This window comes from Cynoglossus semilaevis, chromosome 10, assembly GCF_000523025.1.
Source record: "Cynoglossus semilaevis isolate Cse_v1.0 chromosome 10, Cse_v1.0, whole genome shotgun sequence".
NCBI lineage: Eukaryota > Metazoa > Chordata > Actinopteri > Pleuronectiformes > Cynoglossidae > Cynoglossus > Cynoglossus semilaevis.
Window position 1 is genome coordinate 14537743 of NC_024316.1, and position 21774 is coordinate 14559516.

The 21774-nt window shown below is 40.0% G+C and overlaps 2 protein-coding genes across 3 annotated transcripts in view; both read left to right on the plus strand.

Annotated features, from left to right (window-relative positions):
* Nucleotides 1-10235, plus strand: part of marchf9 (membrane-associated ring finger (C3HC4) 9) — a 14677-nt gene extending 4442 nt beyond the window's left edge. The window contains exons 2-4 of the mRNA XM_008318997.2: nt 4677-4832; nt 7723-7915; nt 9067-10235. Coding sequence (XP_008317219.1) covers nt 4677-4832; nt 7723-7915; nt 9067-9401 — 684 coding nt within the window. The 3' untranslated portion in view covers nt 9402-10235. The remainder of the gene's footprint in view (nt 1-4676; nt 4833-7722; nt 7916-9066) is intronic.
* Nucleotides 10236-11927: 1692 nt separating this feature from the next.
* Nucleotides 11928-21679, plus strand: LOC103385196 (natural resistance-associated macrophage protein 2-like). Of its 2 annotated transcripts, XM_008318995.3 has the most exons (17): nt 11928-12056; nt 12139-12205; nt 13542-13622; nt 13820-13971; nt 14113-14235; nt 15233-15352; nt 15677-15783; nt 16149-16219; nt 16330-16397; nt 16610-16765; nt 16856-17014; nt 17119-17205; nt 17592-17711; nt 17896-18045; nt 18438-18511; nt 18588-18741; nt 19687-21679. In XM_008318995.3, exons 2-17 carry the CDS (start codon nt 12175-12177, stop codon nt 19792-19794), a joined length of 1761 nt encoding a protein of 586 aa, XP_008317217.1. In that variant the 5' UTR covers nt 11928-12056; nt 12139-12174; the 3' UTR covers nt 19795-21679. The 2 variants fall into 2 exon arrangements, with proteins under 2 accessions (XP_008317217.1, XP_024915261.1); XM_025059493.1 differs by having other exon boundaries at nt 11928-12205.
* The last annotated feature ends 95 nt before the right edge of the window (nt 21680-21774 follow it).

The window sequence follows — 21774 nt, forward strand, 5'->3', positions numbered from 1 at the left end:
TGTCTGGGAGGGATGCGGTGGGCCGGGGGGGGGGGGGGGGGGGGGGGGGGGGGGGGCCCTGCGACTACAGCTAGGGCCGACCCTCGCCTCCACGTTACTTTATGTCTTCACTTTTCATGGCCTTTAACTCATTCACTCTCCCACTCTGAACAAAGGCGGTGTTTACTACGCCTGCCGTGGTTGCTGGGTGCAGGAAACAGGTTTGCCATTTTATTGTTATTTCATTATTCACGCAGGTCACAACAGGGGCCGGGATCATGACGCCGTCAGAGGGCCAATTACCTCCAGACATAATCACCTCTCTCTGTGTGCTGCATGGAGAATGAGTCCTTATTAAGTGTCTGTCAGAGGTGTCAGAGTGTGGGCCACGCTACAGTGAGTGGGTCACTGCTGCCACTTAACACGGTCTGCATTCACCCGCCGCCGCAAGAGCACGCCGGAGGGCCCGGTACTGGTGCTGGTACCGATGCTGGTACCGATGCTACCCCCCCACCTGTCCTTTTCGTTTGTCCATGTCCATACAGCATTATAAAGGGCGGCAGTAAAGACGCGAGGCTGTGTCTCAGTCGTAGAACTTCAAATTAACACCTCCATCCTCCGTGGAGTGGCCGTCAGGGGCCGTCCCTCACGACTGTCACGCCATCTGTTAAAGGAAAGCAGGTTTTTTGTGTGTGCTCTGAGAAATATGTCAGCTGGTCTGGTGGACATATTTAAAGGTAGAGTATGGAGGACTTTAAAGGTTGGTGTTGGAACAGATCACATGTACGGAGCTTCACACCTTCTCCCTCGGGGGGAGGGGGAGTGGAGGCGGTGGGTGGTGTTGCAAGATTGCAGAGTTAATGTTTCGGGGGGAGGGGGAGTGGAGGCGGTGGGCGGCGTTGCAAGATTGCAGTTTTAATGTCCAATTTGAGTTTTGTTGAGTTTATTAAGATTGGAAAAAAACATGTAGTCAATGTTTTATTTGTTTGGAAAATGACAAAAATTGCTTTTTTTCTGTTGAAGGTCGTGGACCCCTGACCTTTAAGGTTTCTGATTGGTTGTTGCATTGGTTCAAAGCCGTCTTGTTTAAGTCTTGGGTTGAAGTAGAAGGAAATTAGTGTTGGTTGAAGTTGTGATTTTATGAGAGAGTTTTTGACCTAAGAGTAAGTTCTTCATGGGAATTTAACACTTTCCTAAAAAGAAAACCAAAACATTTAAATCGAAACAAAAGCTAGAGCTGAGTTTTTATTTGCTCATTGTTTAGATACACAAACAACAAACCTGAAACCTACATGTAAATCTTAAATAATCTGTTAAATAACTTCCTGGAAACCACAGGGTTTTAACTGGAGATTTATATCCTACGGTTGTTATTGCCCCCCTGAGGGTTCATTCTGCTGCTCTCTCTCTCTCTCTCTCTCTCTCTCTCTCTCTCTCTCTTACTTCTCCACCTTTTTCTCTAGGCTGGACAAACAGCTGATGAAGTTGGTTTTGTGATGTTAAATATTGAAAAAAAAAATCTATTAGAAATCAACCTGAAAATGCCCACCAGTTGGTGCAATTTCTCTCAAATAAACCCTTTTATAGCATAGTTCACAGCGCTCTGGCTCGATCCTGTACCCATCAGTCAGAGGGCTGCCCCTAATTCTCCAAATGATAAAGAAGCACTTAACGAAATACAGCTTTCTGGTGGTTGTTTTTTTTTTTTTTCAGATGTTTTCAATCAATTGTTCAAGTGGATTCGACTCAGTTTATTACACGCAATTTCGTTTTATTTGCCTCTTCAGTAATAAACTACTGAAGTGAATCCTGAGCTTATTAAAGCGACCTCTACGACTAATTTTCCTTATCAACTCAATCTCACCAGAACAAATCTAGTCATCCAGGAAAATGTTGTCAGTAAATTGTCTGTTAATGTCGCAAATTTAAGTGGATGAAACGAACGCATGAAGCTTTTATTGTGACGAGCTGCAGACAAAAAAAAGAGAAAAAGAAAAGAAATGAAAAGAACCCTTTGACCTGTGGTGCAGTCATACTTTCGGTCATTCAGAGTCTCATTTACATTCTACGATCGACGGGATGACGAGTATTTGTAAACACTTCTCTCTGAAGAGTACAAAGTTTAAACTTCACTCTCCTTCGGCCTCAGGAGACGCCGCTAAGATCAGTGGAGGCAAATGACTCCAGCTCCTGCGTCGGAGCTAGCACTAGTTTATGGCGTTAATTGGATGCACATTCAGAGAAAATGCCTCCCGAGTCACGTGAGATTAAAATTGGTTCACGCACAGACGAGCTCTAGAATAACGTTCACTCACAAATTAACAGTTCAGGCACGTGTCGGATTTTCTGCTCAATTTGGTCTCTTAAAAAGCCCCGTCCTCAGAAATGATAATGGACGCCTTTAAAGGTCTTTGTTTTATTTTGTTCTGCGTGATCACGACGTTAAAATATCCGCCGCCTCACACACGCTTGACATTTCTCCGCCGTTTGCCACCATATTGTTTTTATTTGGCCTCTCATATCCTCCTGACCTTCTCTTTGTTGTCTTTATAATGTCAGCAGCCAAGTTATTTTAAAGTTTATGAGTGGCATGAGGCTCATCAGCCAAACACAATTTTTTTATGCACTGGGACACTTGAGGTCTTTTAATATAAGTGGGAAGGTCAAATGAGCCAAACGGGGGAACGACAGAGTACAGGCAGAGAGAGAGAGAGAGAGAGAGGGAAAATACAAACAGTCAGTTGAAGCTTTTTTTTGCGCCTACATGAATCTGTGGCGTTGCCTACATGAATCTGTGGCGTTTCAAACCTGCCGTTATGTCCCTGAATGCAACGTATATGTGTTGTGATTTAAATTTTCACTCACTACTTATTACTGTCCTTAAACAGACGTTCGCAGACGTCATTAGTAAAGTGTGTAACTCGACAGATTCTACAGTTACAAAAGTCTGACTAAAATGATGTAGAGAGTAGGGACGTGCGATGATATCGGCGCCCGGCATTAGCATATTATGTACTATCTGTAAGAATCGTTATCGTTTTTTCCCCAGATAATGAAAACTCGATAAAACAATGCCTGGGTTTCGCCAAAAGATGTGTGCCCTAAAAATAGTTTTGGGGATAAACAGTTGTATATTGAAATGAAAGTCACTAGATGGCAGCATTCCAGCTCATTTCATCTTATCTCATACTCACACAGTGGTTTGTACAGATTCCTAAGAACAGGTTTGAATAAATGAGTTATAGAACTACCTGGATCAACTGGTGGAGAGTGGTTAGTGCTCCTGCCTTACAGCTTATAGGTCACCGGTTTGATCCTCAGTCCTACCAATTTTCTAAATTAACCCTGAGTGTAAGTGTTGTTTTTTTTTATCTCTGTATGTTAGCCTGGAATTGACTGTTAGGATTCGTACCAGCAGCCCCTTGAAAAAGCAAGTGTCAGTTGAAGATGAGTAAATAAAACTGTACTGAGGATTAAAGGGCAATTCTGAAAAAGAAAATCTTCCAAGATTCTTCAAGTCCCTCCTCTGAAAGTCTCTTGATATGAATTTGTCAAATGCACGTTTTTCCGTGAACAAATGCAGGAATATTTTTCTGCATTTTAGAACAATTTCTTTGCTTTGCTGCTGCGTCGGAGGTTTGTGACAGATTTTCTCTTTGTCAAATACAAATCTGTTGCCAGTAAAGAGTGAAATGAGGCGTCGGCGGCCATGCTCCCTCTCACCTGCCTGTTCTTAGAGCCTCACTGCTCCCTGCTGTTGTTCCAGATGGTTCACACACTCCTACAGCGACTGGCCTTCACTCCAGACTCTCTCCATTCACAGATTTATTCATTATTTGCAGCGTTGTTTGTTCTTTTTAATGAGGATTCTTTTTACATCACTGCAGGGGGTCAGTGGACAAAATTGGACAAGTTTGTTGTTCCATCAGAGGGCTGGGCGTTCGATTTAAAAAAAAAAAATTTTACGAGTAAATGTGTGTGAATCTAGTGTGAATGTAGCTGTTGTTTGAGGACAAATTTATGTTTTTGTCATTTATTTACAGTGTTTTTCTTTGGACTCTCTTTTTTCTGAGAAATGTATATACGTATATACAGTAAAGGAATATATGTATGTAATTTTTAAACACATATATATATACACACATAAATACACATATGAAATATAATGTGAATAGAATTTGCCGGCAGACTACGGTCATTACCAGCTCTGATCTTTCCTGCTGGCTTCAGCTGATGTCTGTTTGATTTGGATGATTACCAGAGGAAGGAACAGGTGTGGTCACAACAGGGGGAGGAGGGGGATTTTTTTATTTTCGTTTCTCCATTATACTGCGTCACATCAAAAAGCTAAAAAACAAAAACAATCAGAAATGTGTTAATGAATAATAAGTTAATTTAAATGCAAGAAAAACAAACCAACAGAATGTATTAATTCACATGTATTCACATAATTGGCTGTTGAAATAAAGGAAAAAATAGTACATTTTTTTAACATAATTTGTAATATTTAAATAATTAAAATTGCATGTAGGTTAAGAACCCATAATTCCCTACAGTTAACCAGGGAGGAACCCGAGAAGGGATTTGAACCCACAAACATATGAGAAGTACGCTTCTGTTTGTTTGTTTTGTTTTTTTTGTTTTTGTTTTTTGTTGTTCAGCCATTTGCTTAATTTGTTTCCCACATTTGTCTACAGGGGGAGCTACTGAGCCCCTGTCGCTGTGATGGCTCGGTGCGTTGCACCCATCAGCCCTGCCTTATCCGCTGGATCAGTGAGAGAGGCTCCTGGAGCTGTGAGCTCTGCTACTTCAAGTACCAGGTCCTGGCAATCAGTACCAAGAACCCGCTGCAGGTAAGAAAAACGACGACATCTGCTGGAGCTGCACACAACAACAAAACGGTTGTTAAAGACAGAGTGGATTTTCACGTGTGCAGAGTGACTCACTGCACCTGCAGCTAAAACACGTCCAGAGCAGAAGAAAGAAGGAACATTTATGCAACATGTTGTTTACGGGCACAAGAACGAGAACCCAGGACCTGACGTTTCTTTTTGAGGTCAAATCCTACTTGTTAGTGACGTCAAACCCTCACACCCCAGTTCACATTACAACCGGGAATAATTAAAATGTTCTAATTATTCAAACTAAACTGGTAATATCTGTTCTTCAGACAAAGAAAACTGTAGTATTTCAGATATTTTTAGTATTTAACCGAAGGGGGGGGGGGGCAGTACACGTGCAGTTCCATCTGCAACTGCTTCATTTTTCTATTTATTCTTGTCTGATTATTCATAGAAAAATGATATATGTGTCCTTGAAGTAAATAAGATAATGTGTTAAATCTTTATTTATTTATTTTTTATTGACTGTCATTAGAATTCTGATCTGAAAACCGAGGGCCATGTGCATCACACCAACTAAATCCTGGACTTTACGATGTGCAGAGCCGTGATTTTCCCACTCTGTGATGATCAATTCAAACAGTAGAAAATCCTGCACTACAGAGACACAATACGCTGATGGAGGAAATACACGGAACCTCCCTTTAATCCCTAATCAATCAGGGGGAAAAAAACCAAACGTTTCAAATCCACTCGATGCGAATGGCTGCCGCTGCTACTGACACACATTTAATCTTAACTCACACTCGGTACAGACGCCGCTCCATCACAGGGCGGGTCTTGGGCGGCTGCTGTGCTGTGAGAAGAGTTTGCCATATTGTGTGGACATGTTTTCCCTCTGCGTCACCGTCCTTCTGCAGTCCTTTTCAAACGCAGCCAATAGATCTAAAACCTATTGAGAAGGTGCCATGTGTGTATTTGTGTGTGTGTTTGTGTGTGTGTGTATGTACTTGGGGAGACATTTTTGATGGAATACTATAATTATGGACATAATTTGTCCTTGTAGGGACATTTTGCTGACCTCATCACTGGAGGACATATTTTAAGGATCTGAAATATAGTTTGGAGTTAAGGCTAGAGTTAGATTGAGTCAGATTAGGGATTAGACAAGGATAGTGGTTCCCAACGTGGGGCGCTGGCCTTCTTTCAGGGACACAGAGCTGCAGTATTGGTCTGAATATTTCAATATTTTCATGGAAAAAAAAATCGTCGACAAATGTCATTAACTTGATGATGAAACAGTTGATTTCAAATAAAGACATTTGAAGCATTAGCACTAAGTTTATTGACACGGGCTCGACAATAGGCCTGTGTACAGAAGGGGGCGCTGCAGAGAATGTGGAGGAACCACTAAACTCCAAATATATGAATAAGTACTCAGGTTTTTTGTTTTGTTATGCATTATTTATCAGTATATATTTTAGTAGACCCTCACCAGGAAGTGATTTTTGGTGCCTTCATCTCTTTTATACAAATATTTTAAGCCTGGAAAGATAAATCACTCCCATTACTCAAAACTATAAAATACATGTGCATAAATACAGTTTTTCTGTTGTATTTTTTATTTTAAAAACAGGTTAAGAGGTTCTGTATTTCGCTTACAAATTAATTATCTTTAATGGAAACACCTGTAATCTCTTAAAATGTTTTTTTTTTATTAGTTCATTAGGGATCATGCACAGTACGTGTGAGGTTACGTCCTCAATCGTATTCACATCAGCCAATCAGAATACAGGGTAGTACGGGCCTCGAACACAACCAACTGAAACTATGGTCTATGACACAAACACTGAGTTCTCGTCTTTAACAGCCTTTTAAGTTGTTGTTAAACGTGCTACAAGAGCTGCATCATCAGGCAGGCTGTTCCACTTCACTGCAGCAGGGACAGAAAAAGGCTGCCGTCACAACGGCGCTTTGACAAAATGGTCGTAGTACAAATCCAGGGTAGGAGCAGTTCGGGGAGTGAAACTTACTGGATGAGTGTACGCAAAATTATTCACCGAAGGAGGGGCTGCAAGTCCTGTAAAAACATATTATATATAGACTGAAGCTCTGGATTCTACTACAGTGTTCACTACAGGGCCAGCTGTTCACCACAGCAGGAACGCTAACCTTGCTGCATACTGAGCGCAGTCTTCACTGACATTGGCACTAAATTTAATCCTATGTGGAATCAACATGGTCTACAGTGTAATTCAGGGGAAACTCTGGTACCAGGGTAGTAGTAAAAAAAATTAGGTATTTTGACAAAAACACATTTTATCCAAAACACCGTAATGTCCTTCACCACTTTTGTTTTCAATGTTCCAAAACACGTTAGAAAAAAAGCTGAGATAGAATGAATTGAATGACGCTCAAGGACATGTTGTAATACGTTTTAAAAAACCTTACATTTACAACCTTGAACTGTTTTTAGAAAATATTTTTAATAAATCTTTAAAAAAAATACTGAGTAAAAGACAGAGATACAGCATGTAAGGGTTCGAGTTGTAGTAGCAGAATAGTTGTACAAAATAACCCACTGAATCATTTATATTGAACAACTCCACCATATTAGATAAAAAAAAAAGTTTTTGCTTTATTTTCTATTAGAAAAAAAAAGTAAAATAGACCCAGTAGGTGGCAGCAATGCGAATCACAAGAGTAGCGTCTACTGCTAAAGCCCTAAAGGTAAAGCCAGGCTAAAGGTGTTAGCAGTTAGCTTGGTGAAGACCTGCTCTTAAAAATACAATGCTCCATTCTCATATTGTTTATTTGAGATAAAGATAAACTGGTACTTAAACAGACATGAAGGATGTTGGCTTTTTTTCCGTTGCTGATTCGGACATTTTTCATTTCACAGTGGCAGGCCATCTCTCTGACAGTGATTGAGAAGGTCCAGATAGCAGCCATCATTCTGGGCTCCCTGTTCCTCATCGCCAGCATCTCCTGGCTGATCTGGTCGTCCCTCAGCCCTTCAGCCAAGTGGCAGCGTCAGGATTTGCTCTTCCAAATCTGCTACGGCATGTATGGCTTCATGGATATCGTCTGTATAGGTAAGAGATAAACAGTAAACTATGCACACACACACACACACAAAAAAGCTAAATAAACAGCAGCACTTAAATGTTAAAAAAAATGCAAATAATGACGAGTGTGGAAGGACGCGCGATGTGCTCCGGAGACACAACAACGAAATATATTAATAAACATTAGCTGCATTATACAAGGACAAACTAACATGGTGACAAAAGCCTGTATTGTGTTCACACTCTGCTGGTTAAGGTGGGGGAGATAAAAATCTCTTCAGAAGAAGAGATTTTTATCCGTTTTTGGTTAAATGGTGGTGGTAGTGAGTTATATTTGTAAGACAACACAGAGAACAGATGGCATCAGATACTCACACTGTAGTTCCTGCCAACTGTCTTATTCTGGAAGCTTCTCACCTACCAGATAAAAACCCTCCCTAAAAACCCTCCTAAATTGTGGTTACATTTTGCAGAGCCGTTCACATGCAGAGCAGTGGTGGTACACGGGCATGGTCTGATATTAGCAGGGAGTAAAATGCCCCTTTAAAATATTCAAAAAAAACATTCCTTGAATATTACATGAATGGGGCTTTTAGTGCCCTGTGAGGTACATCATATTTTTGCCACACCTAAATGGAGGATATCATCAGGGCTTCTGTGTCAAAACTCTTTATTTTGTAGATTCTAGATCATATCATCAGGGCTTCTGTGTCAAAACTATTTTGTAGATTCTAGATTAAAACTCAGCGGTAAAGTGAACAAATAAGTAAGGTAGATGTCAAAAAAGTTAAACGTTAGCCAAAGGTATAGCCACTAAAAGCTTGAGATTTTGAAAATGTCTTCATGTTATCAAGAGACGATATTAGCTCTTAATATTCCCTCTTAACAAATACAATATATTAAATAATATTAATGCCTACTAATATTACTAATACAATAGTAAGAGTCAATATAATTTCCTAATAAGTCTAACTGTTAGCTGAGAAATATATATTTTTCCTCATAAGACTTTGCACTAGCTATTTTCTTTACTTTATTAACAGTAATTATTTTTATTTAAGTTTATTAGCTCCTTTAAAAAATGTTTTATTAAAATGTAATCCAAAACATTTTCTACTACATGTATTATTACATGCAGTAATATTTCAAGTCGCTCTCACATATTTTTTTGTACCCAGGCCTCATTATCCATGAGGGATCATCTGTTTATCGAATTTTTAAACGATGGCAGGCTGTGAACCAACAGTGGAAAGTACTGAACTATGAGAAGTCCAAGGATCTGGGCGACCCGTTGAGTTCCAATAAGACTGGCTCTCGTGGCTCTCGCAGTAACACTCACGGACTGGCCAGCAGCAGCAGCAGCAGTGTGCGACAGAGCAGGAGGCTAAGGACTATCCTGAACCACCACTGTGGCTACACCATCCTGCACATTCTGAGTCAGCTGAGGCCCAACGACCCGCGGATCAGCGCCGCCGCCAACAGAGAGGTGGTGATGAGGGTCACCACTGTATGAGTGGGGTTAAACGTGTGCAGTGACACGGACCTCGTCGTCAGATTCACTCATAGAAGAGTGGACAGACAGCATGGACGTCATTTTGACTAAAACAGACTCATGGAGGCTACAGGAGCCTGAGGAGGAGCTGAGCGATGCCTGGAGCATCAACAGACACTCTACTCTGGAGGATTTCTCCTCCTGTTTCCTACAACAACAAAAAAAGCCAGATGCTCTCTTTCAATAAATAAGAAAAAAAAGGATAAAAATGTGGACAAAACACATTAAAGACATCCAATGTAAACACTGAGGACTAAAAAGTGTAATCATGCTTTATAATCTTATTTAAACTGATGAAATGTTGTTGTTTTTTTTCCCAATTCAGGGAGCACAGAGACATTTTTCTTTGTGTTTTTGATTATCTTGGTTTTTATTTCAACCGACTGTTTTATCTCTCTCTTTTTTTACTCATTTTGATTTGGTCAGAATGTTAAATTTTTGAGGAAAACATTCAAATTCATCACATGGTACAAATTTTCAGACAGCTATGTAAAATGATCAGAAATTTCTATAAGCGAAACCATGCTGACAAATAGACCGTAAACTGAAACTGAAAACGCCCTTTGCAATGCAAAGATGGCGGCAAAATAATAAGTCATAGTTTAAAGAACAAGAGGAAGTCACTACGATTTCAGTGACACTTAACCTTTCTGCAATAACGATATGTATGTACATTTCACAGGGAATTTTGCATGGGTATATAATTTTATTCTTCATCTCATGACATAAGCACATGACAAATTTGCTCTATTTCAAACGGTGCTTGCCAAAATAAACACTTTGAAAACATCCAAATTCATTGCAACATCCTTTTTGTGTCCAAGCTGAAATAAAAATGTTACTGATCCATGTGGCACATTTTAAAGGATTTGTGTGAAAATGGGGATCTGACAATCAGTATCACTCTTTTTGTCCAAGTTGTCAGTTTTTGTTTTTGGCTTAACTCATTGAGGGATTGAGTGGTACTGTTATATATCTTGAAAAATATACATCTTTAAAAAGCCAAAATAGAAAAATGTCAAGACAGAAGAAGCAGCAGGAAGTCAAATTTATGAACAACCTAATTGTAAACTAAATCAACACAGTGTGTTGATTAATTTTTTAACGTTATGCAGCAAATTAATTTGATCAATTTGAGAAAAGACAAGTTGGAAGCCAAGCAATTGATAAAAGTGTGAGAAATAGTTAAGGCTAGGCAAGAACATACCTAAAAGTAGCTGAGAAATACTGTTCCATTTTATTTGTCCTATAAGTGCTCTGAAATCGCCTAGACACATTCTTTACAGGTAGAAAAAACGTTATAAAATATATAAATTGGTTTTCTACTGTGCTGGCAGACTCTAAAAAATACTTTTAAGAAAGTATTCTGAAGCCACATAAAACTGACACAACTGGCTGCCATCCCAGGCTTTGGTTGTAGTGTTTAGATAAAACATCAGTAAGGTATTTAAACATTCCTTTATGGGGCGAAGAATATGGTCAAAACAAGGTTTCAATGGGTGCTTTACTGTATATACTGTATATAAAAGATAATAATTAATGGTAACAATATGGTCCCTTATGTTGAGTATTAGGGACAACAGCTAGGTATCCGTGAATCTCGACGTCAAATGTTATGCAAATTAATTCAAAAGTCTGGGAAATGTATCAAAATGGAAATTTGTGCCACTTCACCATGTGAGAACTACAGCAGAGCTGGTAAAGAAAGATCTTCAACTCAGTGTTCACATCAGGATTGTTTTTCAGTAAGAGGGAAAACACAAACACGAAAGCACTTTCCTTAAAGTCACGGTGATTATACAGTAACAGGCTTTCCCCCCAACATGACAGGTCATTGCAGGAGAAAGCGCAGGCGTAAATATTAAAGGTAAAAAGGGCGGCAAATCATTCCGCCTTTTTCTTTCCCTTAACGGCCAAGCTGTTATCAAACACGGCGACGTAGTGGGGCCATCTTTCGCGTTACCACTTGGACTTTTACCACTGTGACGCATTTAATGAATATTTAAATACTAAAACTTTGATTTGGGAAAAATAGCTGTCGATATAGTCCTAGTCAACAGTGACATCCAGCGCCTCTCCTTGGACAAAAAGTAAAAGAGACGGTGAGGGTGTTTGTGTTGTCGGCCATTCCATGTACAAATCGTAGCATATATTGCCATCTAGTGGTTATTTTGTAGGCTGCGTTTAACCAGTTACAGTATTTTGACCTAATTAAAAAGAACGATTAGATTTTTGAACGGCTTTGACCTTAATGTAGTAACTTACTATAGACGCTAGGGGCACCGTTACCAACCATTGACAGTATGTCATTTAATTAAAAAACCAGTTCACAAGTATGAAACTAACTTCCGGGATTTCCGACGCAAAAGACTTTCTTCTTCTGAAGTAGGTCACATGGTAGAAACCAGAGAAAATATCGGTGTTGAACTTTGTCCACCTTATGCTCCACCTCCTCCTCCACCTGCTCCTGTCTAACTGCTTTATACCTGTCTGATGAGTCAACACCTACTGCCGGAGGGACGATGTCCAACCTGCTCACCATAAACTCCGCTGGGAACGGGGAAACCAGAAGCAGCTGCAGCAGAAGGATCAGAAAGAAGAAGAGGAGGAGGAGGAGTGTGTGAACAGAACTCGACTTTTTTCCCTTCCTACAGGAATGTTGCTGAGGAATAAATGCACTGCTTGTTTCCTTTGACAGAGGATACTTTGAAAGGAGTGTAGGGAGAGAGGGTTCATGATGAAGCTGTTCTCCTTCCTGAGCTCAGGTCAGTGTTTCTTTTTTTCCTCCACGTGTCAAGTCTTACTGTTTATTCTCCTGTTCAAATATTTTTCGTTACTTTTTTTACTCGGTCCCTCGGCCTGTTGTAGTCAACCTGTGCTAATGGTTATTTGTCTTTTTGGTCAGTTCAGTCTGCACTAATACCTGTAAAAAAGTTACAAAAGGTGGGCACAAAAATATGATAGCTGATTCATCAATGACAGTTAATGGTGTGATCATGTAATTACGTCATCACAATAAATTCTTGAAGGTAATTTTCTCTGAACACAACAGCGAGAATGATCGGCTGTTGGATGCCACATAATTACACATTATAATTAAAAATAAAAAGTAAACAAAAAAGTTATAACCTCGCCTTATTACTATTATTATACTAATAATAACAACAATGAACATTATAAGCTGCTATTAAAAATGAGAAGTGTGGGAATAAAATAAATAAGAAAGTACGTTATAATCTGCTTTCCTCTGATTTAAGGAAAATAAACATTTCAATTTGTAAAAAAAAAGAGGAAAACTCATCAGCAAGGGTTTCCTCAGTTAGGACTGATTCACAACATTGCTGTGAATTATTAATGACAATCCCTAAAAAAATGAAAAGTGAAACTGATTTATTGTCATTGTGAAACTGCACACTACGAAATGCGACCCCTGCCTTTAACCCATCACCTTAGCTGAGCCCCCGGGGACAAAGTGTGACATTTTTACCAGTTCTAAAATTCACATTGTTTTTATCCAGCACTGAGGAGGGGACTGGTCTAGTTAGTTTCTCCTGTTTCCCCCCCAGTATTGGGGTTTTAAAGACAAAACCATTATTGAGTTGCTTAAAGGCCATTCAGTGCGAAGTTAGCCTTAACATGACGGTGTAGTTGAACCTGTTCTAACGTATGTAGATGCATAGATGCTGTAGCCAATGTTAACACTTCATACATTAGTGACTATTACTGCTGATGTAGATGTTTGATTACTCAGCATATTACACTGGATCACAAGACCGTTGATAAGAAACCACTGTATGATGTTCCGGAACTTGAAGTTCTTATGACAGAGGCTTTAAATGCTTCTATAAAAATAAAAATCAGTTGATCTTTGCAAGAACAGAGCGGTAAAATTCCACTTAGGCTTCTGTAGCACTCACGACTTCCACGTCTTTGGCCGTGTCAAAAGGTTAATGGTTACAGTGCACATGAACGTAAAGCTAAAGCTGGGTAAAGAATTGTAATATAAATAATAAAATAAATATAAAAATGATTATTTTCTGTATGTGCTGTGATACTGTAAGCTGTGACTGTAATCCCAAAATATTCATCTGATGTTTGCAGCTAGAGACGCCACACCGGAGAACATCCACATCTCCTCTCTGCCTCCCAGCGCTCCCACATTTGACCAGGCCACAGTACCAGGTGAGGATGGGTGTCCCAACGACCTCTCTCTCGCCCTGAATGTCGATTTTTAGAAAGTGACTGCATGTACAGTTATATTTACTTCATCTTTTCTAGAACTTTCTCTTCACAGCTGTATGTGTTCTCTGGTTGATGTGAAGCCTTCAGAGCCGATGGAGACTCACTGTTTTTCACTGAGTCTGTGTTTAAATTTTCAGAACATGATGTGTCAACAGAGAAAGCGTTGGTCCAGACCACCTACACACACAGAGTGTCCTCTCCCACCGTCTTTCTACAAAACCAGGACAAGGATCCTGTTTCAGACACTTACTTTGACCAGAGGATCCCTGTTCCGGACGAGAAGAGTGAGGTAATTCAGGGGTTAATGGACCTTTAAAGAAATCCATCCCTTTAGGTCACATCAGGATCTTCCACTGGTTTATATATATATATATATATATATATATAAATAAGTATAAAAATTAATTTCCCGCTCCTTTCTCTCCTGTAGGGCTGCATTAGCCTCCGTAAGCTGTGGGCCTTCACGGGGCCGGGGTTTCTGATGAGCATTGCTTACCTGGATCCCGGGAACATCGAGTCTGATCTGCAGTCTGGTGCGAAAGCTGGATTTAAGGTTCACATAGTAGTCACTGTTTTTCTTAAAGGCATAATGTGACGTTTCAGTTGACCAACATTTTTATTTCAACCAACGGTGAATTTTAACAACAGAGACATAGACCTATGATCAGTTGACGTTCATATTTTATCTTTGAATGTAGCAGAGCAGAGACAAACCTTAGGGACTCAGATCTATTTACATACTACAGGGACAGAATGGTTGATGTTGTCTAACAGGTATAAGTTTACCAAGACAAGAAACTCTGTTTCTTAGTAACTTGTTGTGTTATTTGAATAAACAGTGAATATTCATTAAGGTTAAAGAATAGCTGGGCTGAATGTCAAAACCAGAGACAGGTTTATGTGTAAAACCTTCGCCCAAGGTTGAACTGATGCAACAAACTGTTCCATAAACAAGGAGTTTTCAAAGTTTCAACAACATTGTTGTTTAAATGTGATGTAATTTATGACCAAAATATTTCTGCTGGAGAAAGAAAAACATTTTTAGGTGGCTTAAAAATACAAATTTGTGTATAATAAATAAATAAATAAATGTATAATATATGATCTTAGTCTAGACCAGGCGTGGGCAAACATTTTGACTCATGGGCCACAATTGTCCTAAAATTTGACAGGGGGGGCCGGGCCAGGAGCAGATAGATGGAGCGTTCATATGAACTAAGATAAATAAAAAATAAAAATCTTATTGGCTAAAATAAAGCATAAAGGCAAAAATGCTTTTAGCCTTCTCTACGCCATCTATAGGAAAAAGGTGGGAATTGCAAGGAAAAGGAAAATATAATCACAATAGAAACCAATTATATAATTTGGACAAGTTTGGTGGGCCGAATTACAAAGGTGAACGTGCCACATCCGGCCCATGGGCCTTACTTTGCCCATGCCTGGTTTAGGTTGTTAATTTTTTTTTTTTTTTTTAACATGCATTCATGCTCCGTCAGTGTGACTTGTCACCACTGGTATCTTACAGTTTGTGTGTGTTCTCCTCCTCTTAGCTCCTGTGGGTGCTGCTGGGAGCCACCACCATCGGTCTGTTGCTGCAGAGACTGGCGGCTCGTCTGGGTGTGGTCACTGGGATGCACTTGGCTGAAGTTTGCCACCGTCACTACCGCACTGTGAGTTTCTTATCCATCTGATCGCTTTAGTTAATGACTTCTTTTGTACTGGAAGGCTTTCGACAAAGTGCAGTCATTTTCCCGAGTCTGTGACCTCAAGTAACTGTTTGACAGAATTCTTTTTTTTCAAATCTCCTTCAGTAATTCTTAGTTTTTATGTCCATCCGTAGATTGATTAATTTGAAATCTGCCGAGGAATTTTAATCAGTCCACACTGACTCATGAATATGCTGCAGCGAGATTAGATTAATTAAAAATCTGTCCAAATATAATATGGAACACTGTTGCGGCATCTTAACCAGCAGCCCCGTGTCTTCTGTGCAGGTTCCTCGTATTATCCTGTGGTTGATGGTGGAGCTGGCCATCATTGGCTCAGACATGCAGGAGGTCATTGGCTGTGCCATAGCTTTCAGCCTCCTCTCTAACGGAAGGTCAGGTGAATCAAATTCCCCAAAAACTTGGGGGGAAAAACATTTTTGTGACAAACAAATAGCAGTGTAATCTGACATAGGCTTACTGATTGACTTGACGTAACCTGACTTGACTTGACTTGGCGTGACGTGACGTAGCGTGACTTGGTGTACCCTCTATCCACAATTCCAGTGTGTGGTTTATATTGAGCATATCATAGTTAAAGCCAACACCCTGAGGCTAATCTTGATGAATTAAAACATCAACTCAACATACAGGTCTTTGACAAATTAGAAAAGTCAAATTTACCCAAGAGAGCATGACAAAGCTTAGTTGTCACATATGTGTTAAGGTGTGTGTGTGTCTGTGTGTGTCCCACTGGCAGGATTCCCCTGTGGACTGGCGTTCTCATCACTATCATTGACACCTTTTTCTTCCTCTTCCTGGATAAGTACGGTACGTTGTCACTGGCCGATGTCACGTCGTCACAGCATCAGAGCTTTTCACAGATCAGCGTCACATCATAGTCAAGGTTGTTCACTTTGTTGTTTACACTTCGTCGACAGGTCTGCGGAAGCTGGAAGCCTTCTTTGGTTTGCTGATCGCTGTCATGGCTATCACATTTGGATATGAGGTACTACATAAAGTATTTGTAAATATTATTCAGATTTACGAACATTTTGAAAACGTTAGTCTGTTATCCTTAAACACCTTTGTTTGAGCTCATGTTGTGCAAATTTAAATGAGCATTTCAAATACTCCAGGATATTCTGTCCAGAACTGCCTCTGATTTTTGACCTTGGTCTCGGGGTCTTTGACGCTCATCTTTTGCCTCCTCTTCTTCAGTATGTGACCGTAGGTCCAGACCAAGGGGAGCTGCTGAAGGGCATGTTTGTGCCGTACTGTCAGGGCTGTGGACCCGTGCAGCTGGCTCAGGCCGTGGGCATCGTGGGAGCCGTGATCATGCCTCACAACATCTACCTGCACTCTGCTCTGGTCAAGGTGAGTTGGAGAAAGCGCTTGCTTACGATTACAGTCGACTATCGTAGACCGCCACCGCCGCTCGTTAAGTGTTAACAAATATCCTCTCAGTCCAGAGAAGTTGACCGATCAAACAAGAAGGAAGTCAGAGAGGCCAACAAATACGTCTTCATCGAGTCGACCATGGCGCTCTTCATCTCCTTCCTCATTAACGTCTTTGTGGTGGCTGTTTTTGCAGAGGCTTTCTACCAGCGCACAAACATAGAGGTGGTGAGTGTCTCTGCCATTGCTGATCTTTTTCTTCTTCCAAAAATGTGTGGAGTTTTTTTTTCTGGTCCACGTGTGTTTAACTGTGTCTGTTTTCTTTATTCCAGCACAATGTGTGCAATCAGTCAGGAAGCCCACACTCACATCTGTTCCCTCTGAACAACGAAACTCTGGAGGTGGACATCTACAAGGGGGTGAGTTTGAAGCTGTGGCTGTGTTTAGAATTTACCTCAGCAGGTTGTTGTGTGACAGATGAAATTCAATATTATTGATATAAGTTATTTGAAACAACAGTAGAAAATCAGTATAAAAACCGTTACTTGTGTCTCTTCTTCTTTTTCTTCTTCTTTATGACATCCTGCTACAAATACAATAGTTAAGAAGGTTTAAAAATGTACAAAACTCGAGAAATGGCTGTTAATGAAAATGTATTTAAATTGATTTAAACAAAAAAAATCAAAAAAATAACCCTTTATTTTACCCTGCATATTTCACAATATAATGTCTATATACAGTATATATATATACTGTATATAAACATGGTTGAATTAAAATCTTCTCGTTTGTGTGTCTGTGGCAGGGAGTGGTTCTCGGCTGTTTCTTCGGCCCAGCAGCTCTCTACATCTGGGCCGTGGGCATCCTTGCAGCTGGGCAGAGCTCGACCATGACCGGAACATATTCTGGTCAGTTTGTCATGGAGGTCAGTGGCTGGGACATGGAGGGACTAAATAAAGTTTTGCACAAAAACACATATGATCTTTCATGTCCTTGTACGTTTAGCTGCAGCGCTGACTGTTTCAGGCAGCTCTACTTCCAAACTATCAGTGTGGAAATATTTACTTCCCTAGAGTTGTTGGAAACTAACGTGTCTTCTCTGTGGTCAGGGTTTCTTGAACCTACGCTGGTCTCGTTTTGCACGGGTGTTGTTGACCCGCTCCCTCGCCATCACCCCGACCCTTCTGGTGGCCATCTTCCAAGACGTACATCACCTTACAGGCATGAACGACTTCCTCAACGTGCTGCAGAGCATGCAGGTTAGTACGGCAGGTCAGAGCGGCCGCAGATTTATTTCAGAGTCTCCCAGCATGTTTGGTAGGTTAAAGTTTCTTATTATTTATTATTATATATCATAATTAAAAATGACTGATATCACATACGTATATTGTTTTTCTAATTACTGTATTATATTGCATTGTATCAAATTTGCATTGTAAATAAATGAATTGGAGTCCCTTATTTCTGCCACGAGGGGGACATTCACATAACAGTGTGACTTTTTACTCAGGACCTTCTGCTACACTATGGAACCATGTACCATATTATTTTGTATTAAATTGTATTGTATCTTATCTTATTATAAAATATCATATTATATTGTAAGGTGATTATGAGGTAAGGTAATTCTCTCCTCTTCTCTCTCCAACAGCTGCCGTTTGCCCTCATCCCCATCCTCACTTTCACCAGTTTGCCGTCCATCATGAAGGACTTTGCCAACGGACTGTAAGTCTAACACTTGGACCTCGGTTTGTTTTTCTCCTTGACTTCCTGTTTCCTGACTTTCCTGTACCTGTTGCAGTGTGTTTAAGATCGGAGGAGGCCTGTTGATCGTGCTCGTCTGTTCCATCAACGTCTACTTTGTTGTGGTCTATGTGACCACGTTCAACAGCGTGTGGCTCTACGTGCTGGCCGCCGTCTTCTCCGTGGCGTACCTGACATTCGTGGGATATTTGGTACGTATCGATGCAGTTATTTGTGCTGATGATTCATGATCATTTGTGAACATGGAACTTGTTAAACCAGAACCCAACCTAAACTTGAACTATGAAGAGATTACTAATTGTCAGTAATTAATTACAGTTGACCAGCCAGTTTGACGACTTAGAGCAAGATTTAGTGAAGTTTGATATAATTTCAAACTTTTCACCATTAATTAGTTACTGGTTACTGGTTTATCGCTGCAGGTGTTTTGTCAAAGGCTACTGTGACTCTCTGAAGTGCAATGATATTTATGTCTACTTAAGAAATCTTATTTTACATAAATAAATGTCAGCGGACTCTTGCTGGTTGAACTCATCATTAATCACCTAAATACTCGATGGTAATTTGTCAGGTAATGGGACAACAGAATTTAAACAACAATACTGACTCCTGCTGTCTGACCTGTGTCAGTGTCAATTTTATTATATGGATTTAATTTTCAGGATTAAAGATATGAAATGTAGCAGGCTTGCCGTGACCTAGTTGTGTTAGAGATAATCGGGGAATCAGTTGGTCAGAAAAGTATTATTTATTTACTGCAAATATTTTGTTTTGCACCTCAATGCCACAGTGACGGGCAGAACGAGTAAATAGTCTTCCACTAGGTGGCAGTAGATGACTTTAAAACCTTCAACAAGAGGTTGAAGATCGAATCCCGACCTGGGCAGAACTGTGGTTTATTTAATAGACAACACGGTGCAGTCGAATTAATAGAACTGAAAAGTTAAGTCAAAGGTTAAAGTTCAGCCCAATATTTTCAGCCTTTTCTTTCATTACAGTAAGTTGTGTTTTACCAATATTGTCTCCAAAATATTTTTTTTAAATTAAGTTTAGTGTGTAGTGGTTTTAACTTTAATATATCTGAAATATAATGAAGCCTGCTTTTGTCTGTGTGTGTGTGTGTTTGTGTGCTGCAGGTGTGGCTGTGTCTGATAGCTCTGGGAGTTTCCTGTCTGGATCCGACCACAGAGAGGGGGAGCGACGGCAGCGTTCTGATCGAGCAGCAGCAAGAGTCTGACTCGTGAATCCCACGTTAAACATTCGGAGGGATATTTATTTTCAAAGCTGCAGCTGTGAGAAACCTGACTCTTCTGTCACACGTGCTGTTTTCTAAGTTTGTTAATCGTTTGTTTTATGAAGGGCACAATGTACATAGATGCTGTACAGAGGTGTCAAGCACTGGAAGACTTTTTATTTTACTTATCTCTAAACAAAAGAGTGTAAATGAAAGAAATATATATATAATAATTTATATTAGTTTTTACTAAAGATCAACCATTGGAAACAGTTTTTGCCAGCCAGTCTCTTTATGGGCATGTTTTATATTTCTTCTTCTGAAATGTGTGTTTTAATGTTGCTATTTAAAATCACTTTGACAAAACTGCGTTGGCCCAGACAGATGTTTTTCACAGGCAGGTCAATAAGAGTCCCTCTAGGAGGGTACAATAACATAGGATCCTCAATCTTGAGGGTGTTTCCCGTGGTTTGGTTTTTTGTTTTTTTTTTTGTTTTTTGTTTTTTTGTAAAATGGGGCAGTGTATTTTTAGTATGAGCCTTTGATACTCACAATAAGAAGTCCTGAGACCACAGCCTTTCACAGCAGGGCACGAGATTATTACAGTGTCTAAAGCGTTAGCACAGAATAACACTTTAACAAATCAAATAACACAATACAAAAGAAAATGAGACTGCGTTGAAAGATCTAAAATGTATTTTATATATAAAAGCTTATATATATATAAGCTTTTGTAATTAAATGTTTTTGTTTTTTAAATGTATTTGCCTTTCCCCTGCAGTTTGTGTTTTGTCCACAAGGTGGCAGTGTAAGCCGCGAGTGACTCTCCAGCTCCTGTAAACGCCTCAGCGTAACAACATAACAGCACATTACAAATGTCACGGTGAGCTACACCGTGTTTAATATGTTGTTTTTACACCTAAAACAACAATATTGTGTTAAAAAACGTCCGAGCAGGAGAGGCTACAGTGACAGGACTGTCTGTGTGTGTGAGCTGCTGAGCTCAGTGTTGACAGCGGTGTTTGAAATGCCTGTGGCCGTGGTATGTCTATAGAGTTGCAACTATTGTGCAACTGCAGGCGAGCTCTGCTGCTTTCAGCTCTGCTCAAATTCCAGTCTTCAAGTGCTTGAGTTTTTTTTTTAGGAGAGGCAGATGGACAGGTTTTTCTTTGCATTGTGGCGGGGAACTTTTTTTTCTCTCTCTCTCTCTACTGCCTGTCATGGAGGCAGAGAGTTATGTAAGAGGGGAGAGTCTTCCCACCCCCTCTCTGTTTTTGTTTTTCTCAATGAGCCAATGTCTCCCTGTCTAGGCCTCACAGCCTGTCCAGTAGGCCCCTTTCCTGGAAACATAGCCTAGCAGAGGCCACTCAGGGGCAGGCCTGTGTGTGTGTGTGTGAGAGAGAGTAAGTAAGGGGGGCTCTTCCTGCAAATCACATGATTGTAGACCCCTCAGTCCCAGCCCTACATGAAGCTCAGATGCTCTGAGTACATTTCAGCAGCTAGTTTGACATCTCCAGGCTTGGATGTAGTAAAAAAGTATGGCAGAGTGCACACGTCTGTAAGTAGAAGCTGTAGTTCCCCACGTGTGTGATGTAGAAGTAGAACCGCAGTGTTGATGAGTGGACTGTGTGTGTGTTATTGAGATTTATTTTAATTTATTTTTGATTAACTTAGTCTTGTTATTACTACCGGAAACACCACAGATTTCCTCTTGCTGATGATAATTCAATTTAAATTAAGTAATTATGAATATTTTTAATGAGTCTCCCCAGAGGAATGTTATTGATGTGTTTAATAAATAATAATAGTAAGTCGATTCAACACACAGTGATGTGTTTGTGCTGATAAACACAGAAGAGTGATAATGTATATTTTTGCAACAAAAAAAAAAAAAAGCTTATCTTTGGAGCCCTGTGCTGTTTTACGACTGTGGCTCCACACAGCAGGCTGATTTAATGAGATGCAATTACAATAATCATTAACAATGCTG

Coding starts and splice junctions, on each gene's coding strand:
- LOC103385196 (XM_025059493.1), top strand. CDS start 12,175: ATGATGAAGCTGTTCTCCTTCCTGAGCTCAG. Junction 17,206..17,591: donor AGGTGGACATCTACAAGGGG/GTGAGTTTGAAG, acceptor TGTCTGTGGCAG/GGAGTGGTTCTCGGCTGTTT. Junction 17,712..17,895: donor CTGGTCAGTTTGTCATGGAG/GTCAGTGGCTGG, acceptor CTCTGTGGTCAG/GGTTTCTTGAACCTACGCTG.